The following is an 18,282-nucleotide window of genomic DNA, read 5'->3' as shown; positions in this document are numbered from 1 at the left end:
GAAGTAGGATTTCTGGATCATATGGTAGTTCCGTTGTACTGAGGAAACATCATACTGTTTTCTATAGCAGATGTACCAGTTTACATTCCCACCGACAGTGCACAAGTGTTCCCTTTTCTCCACATCTTCACCAGCATTTGTTTTCTTGTTTTTTAGTGATAGCCATCCTAGCAGGTGTGAGGTAATACCTCATTGTTGTTTTGATTTCTATTTCCCTGATGATTAGTGATGTTGAGCACCTGTTCCTATACCTATTGGCCATTTCTATGTCGTCTTTGGAAAAATGTCTCTGAGGGTCCTTTGCCCATTTTTTAATGAGATTATTTGTTTTATTGCTATTAAGTTGTATGAGTTCCTTCTAGATATTAGATGTCAACCTCTTATTGGATATGTGGTTTGCAAATATTTTCTACCATTCCATAGGTTGATTTTTAATTTTGTTGATGGTTTCCTTCACTGTACAGAAACTTTTTAGTTTGATGTAGTCCCACTTGTTTATTTTTGCTTTTATTGCCTTTGCTTTTGGTGTCAAATCTAAAAAATCATTGCCAAGGCCAACGTCAAGGAACTTTTTCTCTATATTTGCTTCTAGGAGTTTTACAGTTTCAGGTCTTACGTCTAAGTCTTTGATCCACTTTGAGTTGTTTTAAATAAAATTATCTCTATTTGCAGATAACATGATATTATATACATGGACAATCCCAGACTCTACCAAAAAATTGTTAGAACTAATAAACAAATTCAGTAAAGTTGCAGGATATAAAATCAATGTACAAAAATCACCTGGGTATCTATACACTAACAGTGAACTATCAGAAAGAGAAATTAAGAAAACAATCCCATTTACAATAGCATCAAAAAGAATAAAATATTTAAGAATGAATGTAACCGAGGAAGTGAAAGATCATTGAGCACTCTAAGACATTGATGAAAGAAATTGAAGAAGACAGAAATAAATGCAAAGATATTCTGTGATCGTGGATCAAAAGAATTAACATTGTTAAAATGTCCATGCTACCAAAAGTGATCTACTGATTCAGTGAAATCTCTATAAAAATTTCAATGGCATTTTTCACAGAAATAGGAAAAAACAATCCTAAAATTCTCCTGGATACCCAAAGCAATTTTGAGAAAGAACAAAGCTGGAGGCATCACAGTTACTAATTTCAAGCTATATTACAAAGCTATAGTAATCAAAATAATGTGGTTTGGGCATAATAACAGACTCCCATATCAATAGAACAAAGTAGAAAGGCCAGAAATAAACCCACCCATGTATGGTCAATTGATTTTCTACAAAAGCACCAAGAAGGTACAATGGGGAAATGATAGTATCTTCAATAAATGGTATTAGAAAAACTGGATATCCACATACAGAAAAATAAAACTGGACCCCTGTCATACACCATCCTTAAGAATTTAGTATTTGAGATCTTTGATGTTACTACCAAAGGTGGGCAGTATTATCAATATTAGGAGTTCTGAAGTCAAGGGGAATTATATTTGCCAGTGCTGTGTGTTATCACCTTCCTTCTAATGAGATTTTATGTCTTTGGATAATTAAATTAGGAACATGAGCTAACCTTAAGTGTATATATATTTGTGGTCATCTCCAGCCAGACTTAAGCCCACCTGAAACATTTGCAGTTCCCTTGCTGATTTTTAAAATTTTCAGGGTTTGTTTTTTGTCTTTTGTTTATTGATTCTTAAGTTCTTCTTATATATTGGACTTACCGCAATTTTATTTTTACTTTCATTATTTGCCTCAAAGGTTTTTTTTTTTTAATGGTTTTAAATTTGTCACTTCTTTTTCTGTGTGTGTTTGTAATTGAGAAGTTTTCAATTTTGATTACTATAGCTTTGTAATATAATTTGAAATCAGAGTGTGTGATGCCTCCAGCTTTGTTCTTCTTTCTTGAGATTGCTTTGGCTATTCAGGGTCTTTTGTAGTTCCAAACAAATTTTAAGATTGTTTGTTCTATTTCTGTGAAAAATGTCATTGAAATTTTGATGGGGATTCCATTGAATCTGTGTACTTCTTTAGCACGCATGGACATTTAACAATATCAGTTCTTCCAGTCTATGATCAAAGAATATCTTTCCATTTATTCATGTCTTCTTAAAATTATTTTGTCAATGTCTTATAGTTTTCAATGTACAGGTCTTTTATCTCATTGGTTAAATTTATTCTTAGGTATTTTATTCTTTTTGATAGAGTCTTTAGCTTGACCTCTTTCTAAAAGCTCTACTTTTTCACTCCCCTCCTCCCACATTTTATATTTTTGAAATCATATCTATTCTCTTGTTTTGTGTGGGTCTATCCCTTACCCTCTTATCATTGAAATAGGTGATTTTAGTACTTTTGGCTTTTAACCTTCATATTATCTTCATAGGTGGTTGATCTGGTACCTTTACTGTATTTTTACCTTTACCAGTAATTTTATTGCCTGTTTTTTAAAATATTTTTTTATCATTATTTGTGGTCATCGCTTTCCAACTTAAATAAGTCCCTTCAGCATTTCTTGTAGAACTGGTTTCTTCGTGATAAACTCCTTTAATTTTTGCTTGTCTGGGAAGCTCTTTATTTCTCCTTCCATTTTGAAATGACAGCCTTGCTGGATAGAGTATTCTTGGCTGTAGGTTTTTTCCTTTCAGCACTTTAAATATGTCATGCCGTTCTCTTGTTTCCTGTAGGGTTTCTGATGAGAAGTCTGCTGATAGCCTTATGGGATTTCCTTTGTATGTCACTTGTTGCCTTTATCTTGCCATTTTTAGGATTCTCCTTTTATCCTTTATTTTGGACATTTTAATTATGATGTGTCTTGATGCGGGCCTCTTTGGGCTTCTCTTGTTTGGAGCTCTCTGTGTTTCCTGTACTTGGATGTCTGTTTCCTTCCTTAGGTTAGGAAAATTTTCATCTATTATTTCTTCAAATAAATTTTCTGCCCCTTTGTCTCTCTCTTCTCCTTCTGAGACACCTATAATCCAAATGTTTGCATGCTTGATATTGTCCCAGAGTTTCCTTAGACTGTTCTCATTCTGTCTAATTTTTTTTCTTTTTTCTGTTCAGCTTGGGTGATTTCCTCTAGTCTTTCATGTAGCTTGCTGATCCATTCTTCTGTATCTTCCACTCTGATATTGAGTCCCTCTAGTGAATTTTTCATTTCCAGTATTGTATTATTCATTTCTGATTGGTTCTTTTTTATATTTTCCAGTTCTTTGTTGACGAGCTCACTGTGTTCATCCAGTCTTCTCCCAATATCTGTGAGCATCCTTATGAGTTTTTGTTTGAACTCTTTGTCAGGTAGGTTGCTTTTTTCTGTTTCATTTATTCCTTTTTCTGGGGTTTTGTTCTGTTGCCTTACTTGGAATGTATTACTTTGTCTCCTCATTATGCCTCATTCTCTGTGCTTATATCTATGTATTAGGCGAGTCGGCTATGTTGCTTGATCTTGGAGAATTGGCCTTATGTAAGAGATGCCTTTTGAGGCCCAGTAGTGTGCTTCTGTCTCATCCAAATGATCCAGGAGTGACCCCTTTGTGGGCTACTTGTGTCCTTCTGCTGTGGTAGAGTTGCTGTTAATGCAGGTACCCAGGGAGTCTAGTCTTTCATTCCCTGGCCAGCTGTTTGTAAATCTGGTTTGGGGGTCCTCAGCACCATTGGCTACAAGGTCTAACAGCACACTCCTGTTGCAGTTTTCCTGTTAATAGGGTAGGTACCCAGTATAGCTGGTTGCTAGGCTCAGGGGCTTACAGTTGCTATGGGCCTCAGGCCTGGAAGGCTGTTGTCAGTTCTCTTAGGAGTGCAGTTGAGTGGGGCTAGCCACAGGCATGGAACACTAAATTGTTAAAGGCTTTGGAAGTTGGGGCTGAGCCTTTTTATGGCTATTTGTGAAGCACAGGTTTTCTGCTGCTGATAAGCCTCACCCCCCACAGGTCCCCACACACATTCAACACAGTCCTGGTCTGTGCACACTTCCCAACCCCCTGGAGCATGCCCTGATGCCCCACTACAGAGCTCCCCACCTCTCCACCCACACCCCTGACAGTTCACCTGGTCCTCACACAGGCCCTGCCCCGCAGAGGTTGACAAACTCGCCTGCCTGTAGAGGATCAAGGCACTCAGTCAATGCAGGCTGACAAGTAGCCTGAGGGTTTGCTGTTGGGTGGGGCTGGTCCCTAGGGTGGGTTGCCTTCCCTGGCTGAACTAGATTAAATCTGTACTCTAGTGGGTCTGGCAGACCCCTGGGCTAACCAGCCAGGGGAAGAACTTCAATGGCATCAGATGGGGTCTGTGTCAGCATGCCTGGACTAGGTGACAACAATGGCCACCACGTCTCAGTCTCCAGAGAGGTCTCGCCTCTCACCAAGATGCACCCAGGGCCTACCAGGTGAGTCTCTTTTCACCAAATACTGTCAGCCTGCTTTGTGGTGATTTTAGGTTGCTCTCTGAGATGGGTCAGTTTATGCGTGGGCCCCTTTAAGACCCGGGTTTTTTCGTCTTTCGTCTGATAGCTTTTCTGGGGAGTATTCCCTGCTGCAGTTAATAGCCAAGAAAGCCAGATAGTAAGACCCATGTCTCAGTTGTGCTGAGTCTGATGGATGCTTATATCAGTGTCAGGTCCCCACTCAGGTCCTCACTCCTCCAGGGAGGGCTGCATACCTTAGGGTGGCTCCCACCAGGTTGACTGAGAAACTCTGCTATTCCTGAAGATGGATATTTTTCTCTCCAATTCTCCAGAAGGAATTTCTGCCTCTTCCACCTTAGTCAGGACTGCCCCTTGTTGTGGGGGTTCTTTTTATCAAATTTTCAGTTTTGTATCCAGGGTATTTTTCCAAAAATAGTTGTAACCTGGTTTTATTCAAGGCATGAGATGAAATCAGAGTCTGCCTATGCTGCCATCTTGGCAAGAAGTACTTTCTTCTTTTTGATGCAATTGTAATAGGATTATTTTCTTAATTTCTCTTTCTGATTGTTCATTCTTAGTGTATAGAAACAATGAATTTCTGTATATTAATTTTGTATCTTGAAACTCAACTGAATTCACTTAGTTCTAACAGTTTTTTGGTGAAGTCTTTAGGGTTTTCTATATATAATATCATGTCATCTGCAAATAATGATAGTTTTACTTCTTCCTTTCCAATTTGGATGCCTTTTATTTCTTTTTCTTGCCTAATTACTCTGGTTAGACTTCCATTGCTCTTATTAGGGCATCCCTGTCTTGTTCCTGTTCTTAAAGGAAAGGTGTTCACCTTTTCACCATTGATTATGATGTTAGCTGTGGGCTTATCACATATGGCCTTTATTAATGTTAAGGTATGTTCCCTCTGTACCCAATTTGTTTTTTTTTTTTTGTCATAAATGGATGTTCAATTTTTTCAAATGGTCTTTCTGCATCTATTGAGATGATCATATGATTTTTTATCCTTTATTTTGTTAATGTGGTGTATCACATTGATTTGTGGATGTTGAGCCACGCTTGCATCCCTGGAATAAATCACACTTGATCATGGTGTATGATCCTTTTAATATCTTATTGAATTCAGTTTGCTAATATTTTGTTGAGGATTTTTGCATCTACATTCATCAGGGAAATTGGCCTGTAATTTTTGTATGTGTGGTGTACTTGTGTCAGGTAATGCTGACCTCATAAAATGGGTTTTGAAATGTTCTTTCCTTTTCTATTTTTTGGAGGAGTTTGAGACGTTTTAACTCAATATTATTAAATATAATTGTTTTTCTTTTGGATTCTTTTGTTTGGGGGAATATCCTTAGGAAGTCTTTATTCATTCCAAGGTAATTTACATAGTTACTCTATATTTTTAGTAGTTTCTTTTTTGAAATTTAACTCTTTTTCAATTTATGTAGGAGTAAAATTGGTTAGCGAGTTGTTCCAACACAAGTTATTAAGTTATTTGTCATCTCCAAATTAATTTGTTCCAATATCTAATGTCACCTACCAAATTTTATGATGTCTCAGATATGTTGCTGTATTTGTTTCATTAATATATCTTTCAATTTTGGTGACAGTACTACATGATAACTTCATGGTTCAATAGTTTTGGCCTACCAAATATTCTTGATTTTTCTAGTATATTTATTTTTCCAACTGAAATTTATAATAATTTTGTTAGTATCTCAAAAATTCTGTCCAAAATATGATTTGTATTGTTTACATTAGATATTAAGGAAAATGATTATTTTTCAGTATTACTTTTGTCTATTTAGGGTCATGTTATGTCTTTCCATTTATTAAAATTATTGATATATTTCAGCAGAGAATTGTCATTTATTCATATAAGTCCTTTGTGCTTGTTAAATTAAAGCATTTTTTTAGTTATTACTTTTCATGTTAATGTTGGCTAAAATACTGTAAATTCTAGAGTTTTAAAATATAGTTAAAAATGGATGCATACTGTCATGCTTGTCAATCAAACTTTGTATGAATATTTAACCAAAGTAATAAAATAAAATATAGTACCTTTTGTGACAGTGGGAATTAAATGTAATATCTGTGTAAGATGTAAGCCTAAAACTCTCTTAATTTTTAAAATTTTCATTTAGAACATTTCTAAGAATATAGTCTTCTGTTGAATGCTTCATGTATTCTTCCTTTTCCATTGTCTTAGTTGCTTTTCTATCAGCCTCTTATTGATTCTTTTCTTCTAACTCAGTCTCAAACAAGAAATGAAGATTCTATATCCTGCTTGGATGTCTCTATAATCCTGTTCTCAAAAATATACTTGAAGAACAAGTTTCGTTAACTAATCCAGTTTCCAGGAACTGACTTGCTTTAACCTTATGTGCTTCTACTTCGTTATTGATCTTTCTCCTATCTTAACTGCTGGATTCTATTTTCTAAGCAAATCTAACACAAGAAAAACAATCTGCTAGCATGTCTTGTTATCACAGTCCTTCCTGTCTTACCTTGTATTTACCCCACTTTAACTGTAGGGACTAGATATAGCCCACTTCTAACATTGCTTAGTTTGTCTTCTGAAATTTCAGCTGCTGTGATTGTTTCTCTGTCAGAGAGCATTTGGAAAGAAAAGATAAGATTGATATTTAGGTACTCTGACCCAGGGCAAGTGCCATGAATTCTTCAATTGGTCTCCATTTTGTGAAGAATTTCTAGGGCATGCTACGTACTAAAACCTAGATAGATTTAAAAAAATTAATTGAGCATTATTTTCTTATTAATTAATAGCATTAATTCTTACTGAAGGTAGAATACATTACCTATTAGGTTTATTGACACTTTTATTGTTTCTTTTTTTTACTACCAAGATTATAATTTATGCCCCTAATATGCACCAGATTCTGTACTGGACATGTGACATGTGTTTTCTCAATTTTATTTCATAATAACTCTATATCTTCTTAGCATCTCTAGTTCTCAGATAAGAAAATTTAAGTTCTGAGCGATAGTAAGTTGTCCAAGGAAATGGAATTAGGAAGCCTTCTACATAAAAAGGCAGTTGGAAAGAGACCTGGATTTTTCTGCTAATTTTGTGATAATCTAGTGGATTGTTAGATAACCTAACACTTTTATGATTTCTGTATCTTCAGGAGCATTTAATAAAAATTTGGAGGAAGCTGAATTGAAGTTTTTCAACTATTTAAAACTGAATATAAGATAAACTTTTGAAAATGTTTGTGTTTAATCAGACTCTAAAAAAACACATTTGTTCTGGTTTTCCCTTTGAGGCCATTCAGAACAAATTACATTTTAAGCCCTCTCTGAGTCTTTTCATCTTAAACTTAAACACAGTCTTCAGCAGTATATGGGTAAATATCTGATAGAGTTTTCATGGATCATTGAGGAGGCATTTTTTTAAATTAAAAGGTAATTCTTTCATCATTCACAAATATCAACTATGGCCATTGAGGGTATAATATGAAGATTAGGAGGGGAATTTTCTGAAAGATATGAGATGGAGATCAGGCTGATAGAATAAAATTGAGATAGAACCTAATGCTATTTATCACATAACATTTGTAGGTGAGAGATATAGACAAGTATTTGTGGATTCATAGATGAGGTCAATTATATGTTGATTTACAGAAACAAGGACTATTTCTGTTTTTTCATCATTATATGCCTGGTGCCTTGTACAGTGTTTGACATGTAGTAGACTAATTAAGCACATGTAGAAGGCTTTGAATAAAAGTTATAAATATTAAGGTCTTCATTGCAAACATGGGCAAACTGTTCAAGCAATTCATGAAGTATTAATCTTGGATTTGGACATATTTCCATTTTTCTAAGGATCTAACATCTCTAAGTGATACAGTCCTTTCGGACAGTAGAATTGGAAATCATCATATTCTAGAGGACATATCACACATCATAACATTTTCCACCTCTAATCCAGAGAAATTATCCATTTCCTTACTTGTTCTGGACACCTCAGATGTGTTTCTATGCTTCTTGGATGAAGCATGCATCAACTTTTAAATTATTCTCTTAGGGCTTTGATTCCTAGCTGGCTGTCCCTGGCCTCCAGAGAATTGATTTTCTTAGTTACAACCCATGGTGCTAGTTAGCTCATTGTTACATCAGAGAAGGAGCTGATATATACAAAAATATAGAAGACAAAGCTTTCTGTTGTGGATGGGGGAAGAGGCACCTTCTAACCCTTCTACAGTCCCTGACTACACCAAGACTGGTATAGTAATTGGTAGGTGGAAGAATGGTGTTATAATATTTACATAAACCACTCTATTTTTGAGACAATAGGATGGATATAATGATGGGAACAACTATGTAAAATACTCAGAGAATAGTGATAAGAATAAGAAAACTCAAGGAAAAATCTTAGGGAAAAAGTGGAGATTATATAGAACCGTTCTTAACCTTCGAGTTAGTAACAAACTATTTTTTCTTTTGCTTCATCACCACCACTAAGGCATTTTAAACCCAAGACTGAGCAGGGCAATGAGAAGACACCTTGATCATCTCATACTTACCAGATGAACCATTCTTAAACAATCCAAAAAAGAGGAACTCGTTCTTATTTTTATGGGTTTTCATAGAATGCCAAATCATTAAAATAACCTTCCAAAATTTGAATTCTGTTACCCCTGAAATGAAGTCAGGGAAAATCTGACTTATGATGGTTCTTCAGTTTGGCCATTGTGAAGAAGATGGGGGAGATGGAGCTTTAGATGTTTAATTTTGAAGGGATTGGAGTTGGTAGTAGCAATAACTTTGGAAATGAAGGAAAAAAAGAAACTTAAAAGCAAAGAGACTCTTGTTTGAAATTAATGTGGATAGAATGGATGTTTTAAAAGAGGATCCCAGGAAAAAAGTCAGGAATCATGAAGCAGAATCAGAAAACAATAAATGAATTAATAAAACAATTAAATTTGGAACTATTTGACAACTTTTTTTTACAAAGTCCTCAGTTAATTAATTTATTCATTTAAGAATCCATTTAATTATGCATTCATTCATTTATTCAACAAACATATATTGAGGACCATAGTGTGCTAGGAGCTATCTTAGGCACTAGATATATAAGTGAGACATTCTTCATGATCTCAAGGGGCTCAGTGTTTCTGCTATATTTTGATCAAAACATAAACTGAAAAATTATAATAAAATGAGTAAAGTTTTTGTTGGAGATGTGAACAGAAGACTACTATGGGAGCCCAAATTTCTATGGTGCTTTTTAGAAATTATTCATACAAAATTTCAGCATTTTGAAAGGAGGCCTTCTGAGAATTTCTGGGGGATTTACTAATAGTGATTTATCAGTAGTTACAGAGGACTATAGTCTGGGAAAAGTGGGAAGAGGTGGTAGTGTTTAGAAGTCAGATGTTCTTGTCCTCCTCTTCAAATTATTTCTTAGACTTGTTTTTAGTCTGCCAGATCCAAGGATAGAAGTTGGCAATAATGTGGACATAAGTACAAACAGACAGTAAAGGGTAATATTTTGGAAATCATATATTGGGATGATAATTTCTCTATCAAACTTGCTATTTTGCAGGGGACGGTAATGATAATAATAACAATAATAACAATTATTATTATAATTTAAATAAATGTGAGCCATGTGCCAGGTATTTTTCTGAGCTTACATGGTTTAGCTCGTTAATCCTTACAATAATACTTAGGAAGTAGGTGCTATTATCTCCATTGCTCTGATGCGGCACATTGAGGCAGAGAGAAGTAAGTTGCTCAGGATCACACAACTAGTAAGTGGTCAGCTTTGGTTAGAACCAAGGTGCTCACACTCCATATCTAAGTCTGTTATACCAGAAACGCTCAAGCAGCAAATGATTTTCAAAGCACTGTCATATTGAGATCAGCCCTTCTCTGATTCTAAGGCTTTCTTCCTGCCTAGTTTACTGTGGGCAGCAAAGTATGCAGGAAATCAAGATAATTACTACATCTTGGCATTTTCTGCAACTGGTTTATTTATGAGACTCAAAGTCCCTTGTCTCCACATACCCATCAATATGGTGAAGATGTTTTTGTACACTACTTCCTCATTATCTTACAGAATAAGATAGGTATGCTTGGTATCGTAAGAATAGAAAAATCAATTCAAATTATTTATTTTATGTGTTGTATATACCCACAATGCTGATTATATCATTGTTCCTTCACATTGTCACCAACTTTGTTCTTAATTTGCCTTTCTGGGACCTTTACTCTTACTCAACTTTTATTTTCATAGAATCCTGGAATTATAGAAATAGAATATTCCTTAAATTGTAGTTAAAATCCCTTATATTGCTAGGAAAAAACTGAGGTAGAGGGAGGTTGAATGAACTTCCCAACATCACACAGGTTTTGGTGGTGGGGCTATGATGAGAATCCAAGTATCTTAATTCTCACTCAATGCTCTCTATAGCTGCCCTCAAACTGGAGTACACATCAGATAAGTACCCTACACTTTCTAAAATTCAATTATTTGTGAAGATTTTAGAGATTTTTTTTAATATAATGTATGTGTATGTCTGTATGCAACATTTATGAGTTGTAAAGATAAAACAAAAGCCTTCAAATAATGACTTGTTTGTGTGATTCCTTCTCCCACTGTTATAAAAATACCTTTTTTAAAATAATGTGCTCTAATAGAGATCTTACTGAGGGAGAATATTCTCTAAAAATAAATGTCATGTATCTTTATTTTCTAAAAATCTAGTACCTTCCTGCTGTACTTACCCACAAGCTCCCTCTCCTGCCTGACCTCAGTGCCCATTTCTCAGTGTTTCCTTTGCTCTTTCCCGTAGCTCGGTAAGGCTGAAGCTCTACTAACAGCCTTCACCTTTATTCCCATGAGCAGCGGAGTTGAAAGGCTAAAGTGCCTTTCTTCTCTGAGGAAGCGTTTTCAATAAATCATCACTTGAATCTATAAACACTTTTTTTTTGTTTTATAAAATTAATTTTTGCCTTTTGATAAATGAATATCCCACTGGTGACAATGTAACCCATAAAGATGGACTGTTTTTGTCCTCAGAAGAACTACAAGACTAATAACTTCCTTTTTCTTTTACAGCTTTCTTCGCTTTCATCAATATAGCTTTCCTTCCATTTTTCCAGTCTGTGAGTTTCAGCTTAATCCTTCATTCTGAAATTATTGAAGGAGATTCTGAAAACATTTCTTTCAGTTGTGAGTTTTTTGGTTGTTAGTGAGGGCTAGGATGAGTGACTTCTCCTCTATGAGATACTGGCTTCTTCATTCACATCTTCATCTAAGGAAAGAGAACGGACAATGTTTATGGATGATAGCATTTTTTTTAAAAGCGTCTTGTATGAGTGTAACCCAGCATCTGTTAAGTCATTTAATCTTTTACTCTTTCAGGATCTATGTGACAGCCTCCTTAAATTTCTCAAATTGGCAAGACAATTACTCTATCTGTGATTACTGAGAGCTTGGCCAGACATGGATGAACACTGCATTGTTAGTAAGGAAGAATTTATGCACAGATTCTTGTTTTTCCCCAAAGCATTGGTTCCCTTGAGTAGAGTTCACAGTTCACTCACCTACAAGGAGGGTCTTTGTACTCTGTATCTCTATAGTCATCCTCCAGATACTACATCCCTACAGATTAAGTACAAAATGGGAATTCACTAGATGTTGTTGAAAGAGGACGAGACTTTTTTAGATTCCACATATAAGTAAGCTCAGGCAGTATTTTTCTCTATTTGTCTGCCTTATTTCACTTAGTATGATGTCCTCCAATTCATTCATATTGTTGCAAATGACAAGATCTCCTTCTTTTTGAAGGTTGAATAATATTCCATTATAAATATATATCACAAATCATTTGAGAGTAGAATGGTGGTTACTAGCGTCAAGGAGGTGGGGGAAATAAGGAGATGCTGGTGAAAATGTACAAAGTTGCAATTATGTAGGATAAATGAATAACTCTAGATATCTAACATAAGAATGATGACTATAGTCAATAATAATATACTGAATACTGGAAATTTGCTGAGAGTAGATTTCAGGTGCTCTTATCACAGAAAAAAATAATTATGTGAAGAGATGATACATTAATTAGCTTGATGGTAGTAATCATTTCACTATGTGTATATATATACACATATATACATAAAATCATCAGGTTGAACACCTTCAGTATATACAATTTTTATTTAAAAAATAGCAAGGAAACAAGAGGAGCTGCCTTGCACCTAGAAACTTGGGAGGTGTAGGTGAGTGAATGCAGGATGAAAGAAAGCTCTCTTGACCAACTGATCCAGCTGCTCTAAGGGTAAGCACTAGTTTTGAATAGATGTCCCCTTCCAAATGGCAGCCTTGGGAAGAAATGTCCTAACTCAGTCTCCGTGGATGGCTTATCTTCCCCAAGAATTCCCCACAAACATAATTCCTTGCTCTGGATTTTGACACAATCCCAAGCTTTTCTTAGAGTGTGACAGGGCATTCCCAAATATTTATGGTAGATTCAGTCAGATTTTATTTAATGACCTAGAATGCACTGGATGAACCTCATTTTAGGCAGAGAATCTCATTTATATAAAGACAAATTTTTTAAAAGCTTGCCATTATGGTGCTCAAATTCCATCTGACTTTGGTAGTATGACAATACAACGTAAAATTCAATGTAAAATCCTGCCAATTACATCTCCTAAGTATTTTCTAAACAAACAATTTATTTCTCTAAATAGCAGTTGCTTATCTTCAGTTTGTCCCATCATTTTTCCCCCTGTAGTCCCACTTGAATTTATTGACATAGCAACCAGGGTGATATTTCTAAATTTCAAATCATGTTAAGCTATTCTCTAGATTTTATTCTAAAATATTTTGAATTGTTGTAATCCAATTTTCTTATTATTTTCTACATTACTTGGTCTGTGACTGTCTCTTTATTTTGTTATTGTGCCTCCATCAGTCACAGGTCTTCTTCCTAGGAACTCTTCCCTGCCACATGTCTTTGTATTTACTGTTCTCTATTCCTAAGATACTTTTCTTCTGACTTTCAAAGTTACTTGAAATGTCACCAATTCAAAGACGCTTTTCTAAAAAAGCCATCACCACCACACGCTGCCACCATTTATTCTCTATCATAATTCCCTTTTTATTTCATGCTTGTCTGTCATCAATAGTGGTAATTATTTCATTGACTTATTTATATTCCATTAATTTACTTATTGTTTGTTTACTTATTTATTGTCTGTCTATATTTCTAAAATAGAATTTCAGTGAGACAGAAACTGAGTCTTCCTTGTTCCTTGTTTTCTCAGCAGTTAGCAAATAGTACATACTCCCTAAATGCTGTTGAATAAACAATGAATAATTCATAGAAGTGATACAGAAGCTATATATTTTGGGATAGTGCTTTCAATGCCATGTGTAAACTTCTATTTTGACAATCATTAAATCACAAATGCTGGCAAGGGTCATATTTGTTGTGGGTTTTATGGTATTTCAGGCCATGGTCATGTTCATGTATGGGATATATGTGTTGGTTGGTCCTTCATTGAGGAAGTGGAATGGTTTAGTGCCGTGTGTGTGTGTGTGTGTGTGTGTGTGTGTGAGAGATGAGTAGTGGCTGAGTCTTGTTGGCTTGGGGAATAGGGAGCTTTGTTGGCCACTTGACTATTGGAATGGGATGCTCCTGTAATATGTCCCTTTTCAATTTAATGGTTGTGAGGAGTGGAGGAAAGAGGCATTCATCAAGGGGTGAGGAGGGATGGATGCTCTGTATTTTTTTTCTAATGAATAAATCAGGTAAGTTATGGTTCTTAATGGAAGAATACTTCATTAGTTTTTAATTTTATGTCATATCTTGGACATGGAGGTACAGAAGTAAACCACTTTGACACTTTTTATGGTAAAATGATTCTTTCAATTCCTTAATATCTGAAGTATATGTTTCTTCTAAGACCTCAACACACATTCACCTAGATTCTTTCTTTCTAGATGAGTGCCATTTTCTCTTCCTCTTTGATGGGATGAATACAGAATGAGACACAGGAGGCCTGAGTGATCTTTGTGACAATAATCAGAATTATCCTATCAGTATCCACCACGAAAATAAAAAAAGCTTAGTGCCTTGTAGTAGTATTTACTGCATTGAAATATTCATCTCCTTTCAGTAACAAGAGGACAATTATTTTATTAAGAACAAGTAACCTAATCACTTCCATCTGTTCAAAAAATATCCAAATTAACTGAGTAATCATAGTGTTCCCTATGCTTTTGGTAGAGATATGTTTGATTGCTGGAAACTCAGAGTTTACACATGAGTGAAAGTAAAGAAGCAGAATGCTGTGATTTTGCAATTACATACTTGCTGTGTTTTTAGTCATGGAGCCGATGGGGCACTTCTCCAGGTAAGAAGAGTAAAACCTTGCTTTCTGGGATCCTAGGAAGTATGTCATTCTGGATATCTACGTTACTAAGAAAGTTGAAGATTGAAAACTGGCAATTTTATCTTACTTTTTATTAAAATCTTTCTAAACCAAATTTTAAATTTCCCTATCTCTAAAGATAGTTAATTAACTCACTGAGGCCCACACTGGGCTATTCAGGGGTTGGGAATATTTACCCTTTTGCCAAATACTTCCACAATATTGAGTTTTCTAAGTGTTTCTGTTTTTCTGCCTCTTGAATCAGATTCCTGGCAAACACTAGTTTTTTCCCAGTGTATTTACTTGTAGCGAGCCATCCCTTCTTTATAATACAGTGCTTTCTACACATGTTATATTTGGATGTTAGATATCTGTGTTTGGTTAAAATTATGCACAAATTGAGTCAGTAAGTTCAAGAAAGAAACATTGGATTTCTTCAGTCAATAGTATATCTAAGCTTTACTACCTGGACATTGTCACATCTATTTGGTTTTATAGAACCTTAACTTTGTTTTTCTATGCTTATCTCCTGAGGAGAGGCAATATTATAAAATAGCACATCAGTAGAACAGAAGCAACCCTTTAGTACTGGCTGTTGGTTACAAGAAATGCTTACTTTGGTGTGGAAGTTTTACCTTACTTAAGAGAGGAAGCATATTTGGTAAAGTGAATGATGATCTTATTTTTATTTGATGAGTTTTATTCTATCTAGTGGTATTAGGTTCAGTACTAGACCTTAAGCAAAATTTTAGGGATAGTCTTATTCCTACTGTCACCTTGAAATTGCAGAGTGGGTCAGCTTGGATGGTGGCTGGCAAGCATACTCATTTGTCAGATCACTACATCTTCTTCTTACCTTCCTGAAACAGTGGAAAAATGCATGGCCAGTAGAGTAATGGGGTCTGGTTACAGCCAGAAGAATTTTCATATAGGGCCTTGCATTGTTGTATATTGTGGCTGCTTACCTATTACCAAGTATTAAGCTGTATAGACTTTCGTTAAGGAAAAAATGTCCGTTCACTACACATGAAGCCCTGGGATCTCTGATAGATGAAAACTAAAATACTGCCAGATCAGCATACTTGATATTAGACTGTAAGCCTAAGTTTCCAAACTGGCTAGATTTCTCAACAACAAAACAATCTAGAAAGAACAGGCTGCATCTCTTATCACCATCCTAAAATCTGGCTAAACTCAGAAGAAGCTGCACATATTGCTTACTAAGGTCGATGTTTGGGGAAGGATTAGTGCATTGCTGAGTTTCATAAAAAATAGAAATTAATAACCTTAACAAGTTGAGATTTTGGTTTCAAATATTTGACACACTTCATATGGTTTCGATGTTTCTAATTTTCAGGTCACTTGCTCTTTCCCTATCTGGGTTTATGAAATGTAAAATGAAATCTCTTAATGACAGAGAACATCTGATGATTTTGAAAGCTGTAATATAACTCTAGTTAAATGCTATCTGGAGTAATTATAATTTCTTTATTTTTCATAGCCATATTATGAAAAAAAGCGAAGAAATGGAACCTGCAAATTACACCAGGGTGACAGAATTTGTTCTCACGGGCTTAGCCCAGACTCGGGAGGTGCAACTAGTCCTATTTGTTATATTTCTATCTTTCTATTTGTTCATTCTTCCAGGAAATATTCTTATTATTTGCGCTATCAGGCTTGACCCCCATCTGACCTCACCCATGTATTTCCTGTTGGCTAACTTGGCCTTCCTTGACATTTGGTATTCCTCCATCACAGCCCCTAAAATGCTTGTAGACTTCTTTGTGGAAAGGAAGATAATTTCCTTTGGCGGGTGCATTGCACAACTCTTCTTCCTGCACTTTGTTGGGGCCTCAGAGATGTTCCTGCTCACAGTAATGGCCTTTGACCGCTATGCTGCTATCTGCCGCCCCCTCCACTATGGTGCCATCATGAATCGATGCCTCTGCTGTATTCTGGTGGCTCTCGCCTGGATGGGGGGCTTCATTCATTCTATAATACAGGTAGCTCTCATTGTTCGACTTCCCTTTTGTGGGCCCAATGAGTTAGACAGTTACTTCTGTGACATCACGCAGGTTGTTCGGATTGCCTGTGCCAATACCTTCCCGGAGGAGTTAGTGATGATCTTTAGCAGTGGTCTGATCTCTGTGGTGTGTTTCATTGCTCTCCTAATGTCGTATGCCTTCCTCCTGGCCATGCTCAAGAAACACTCAGGCTCAAGTGAGAGTACTGGCCGGGCCATGTCCACCTGCTATTCTCACATCACTATTGTGGTGCTAATGTTTGGGCCATCCATCTATATTTATGCTCGCCCATTTGACTCTTTTTCCCTCGATAAAGTGGTGTCTGTGTTCCATACTGTGATATTCCCTTTACTTAATCCTATCATCTACACATTGCGAAACAAGGAAGTAAAGACAGCCATGAGGAAGTTGGTCAACAGATATATTTTATGTAAAGAGAAGTGAAAGATATGTGGCACATTCTATAGTCTGAGGGTCATTGTCCTAAAGTAGGACGCATTTGCAGAGGTAATAATGCTACTTTCACTACCTCCTTTTGTCTGAGTTCTTAAAATCCCACTAAGTTTTTCCTCTATTTGGTGAAAAACAAAGAAATTTAAATGGAAAAAAAATTTACCTATACCCTTTCTGAAATTTCTGGCAGATGACTATTAGAATTTAAGATATAATAATGATTTGCTAAAACTACATTTTCACCAATCATTTATTGAGCGACTATTCTGGAGAGTCTTTGACTGTCAGGAGACTGTATGTTGAGAAGTGCTAAAATAAATAAGACCTGGGAGATGTGTCCACTGTGAATAGGAAGAAGTTAGTGGCCAGCATATGACTGTGAGTAGCTTCAAGTGACCAAATTAGATATTGTTAGCTAAGATTGAAACATGACCAGTGGGATGGCATTTGGTAAACTATCTTCCTGGTTCTGGGAAAATAGATTATTTTGTTCTTTATCTCTTCCTCTTCCCAGAGGTGATGATGGAAACTGAGGATTCATTAATACAAGCTGTTCCAACTCGTATTTCAGGTGGTAGTCACTTAACAGTGTTGGTGACAGAACTTAAGATTTTGGGACATCCGTGAAACAATTTTTATGACTTCAAAGTGGAGTATAGTTTGCATAAGACCCCTCTCTTCCAAAGGAAGTCTGCAGTCAACTGGTGATTTTTATAGCCAGTCTGTACTTCCTTCCTCCAGAGTGAAAGCAGACTTGGAGGAAAGGGATTCTAAGGTCACTGGGATTGCAAGACATCTAGCTGTGTGATTTTTACAAGACTATTATATCCTTTGCCATTTTTGTGTGTTTTCTGTACTTGCTAATTCTGCCTCTCATGTTAAAATAAAATTAGTAGGGTGCTACTTTTGTTAATACTATAATTTAGATTTTTGCCCCATTAAATCACTTTTTTAATACATATGGAAGAGAC

The 18,282-nt window shown here is 35.8% G+C and overlaps 1 protein-coding gene across 1 annotated transcript; it reads left to right on the top strand.

Moving 5' to 3' along the window:
• Nucleotides 1-16,360: 16,360 nt before the first annotated feature.
• LOC106833400 (olfactory receptor 4M1) lies at nt 16,361-17,302 on the top strand. Its single transcript, XM_014844592.3, has one exon. The coding sequence runs from the start codon at nt 16,361-16,363 to the stop codon at nt 17,300-17,302; it is 942 nt and encodes a 313-aa protein (XP_014700078.3).
• The last annotated feature ends 980 nt before the right edge of the window (nt 17,303-18,282 follow it).

Source organism: Equus asinus, chromosome 2 (assembly GCF_041296235.1).
Source record: "Equus asinus isolate D_3611 breed Donkey chromosome 2, EquAss-T2T_v2, whole genome shotgun sequence".
In the NCBI taxonomy this organism is placed as follows: domain Eukaryota; kingdom Metazoa; phylum Chordata; class Mammalia; order Perissodactyla; family Equidae; genus Equus; species Equus asinus.
The sequence above is the reverse complement of the archived record's forward strand: the minus strand, read 5'-3'. Positions and strand labels throughout refer to the sequence as shown.

Coding starts and splice junctions, on each gene's coding strand:
- LOC106833400 (XM_014844592.3), top strand. CDS start 16,361: ATGGAACCTGCAAATTACACCAGGGTGACAGAATTTGTTCTCACGGGC.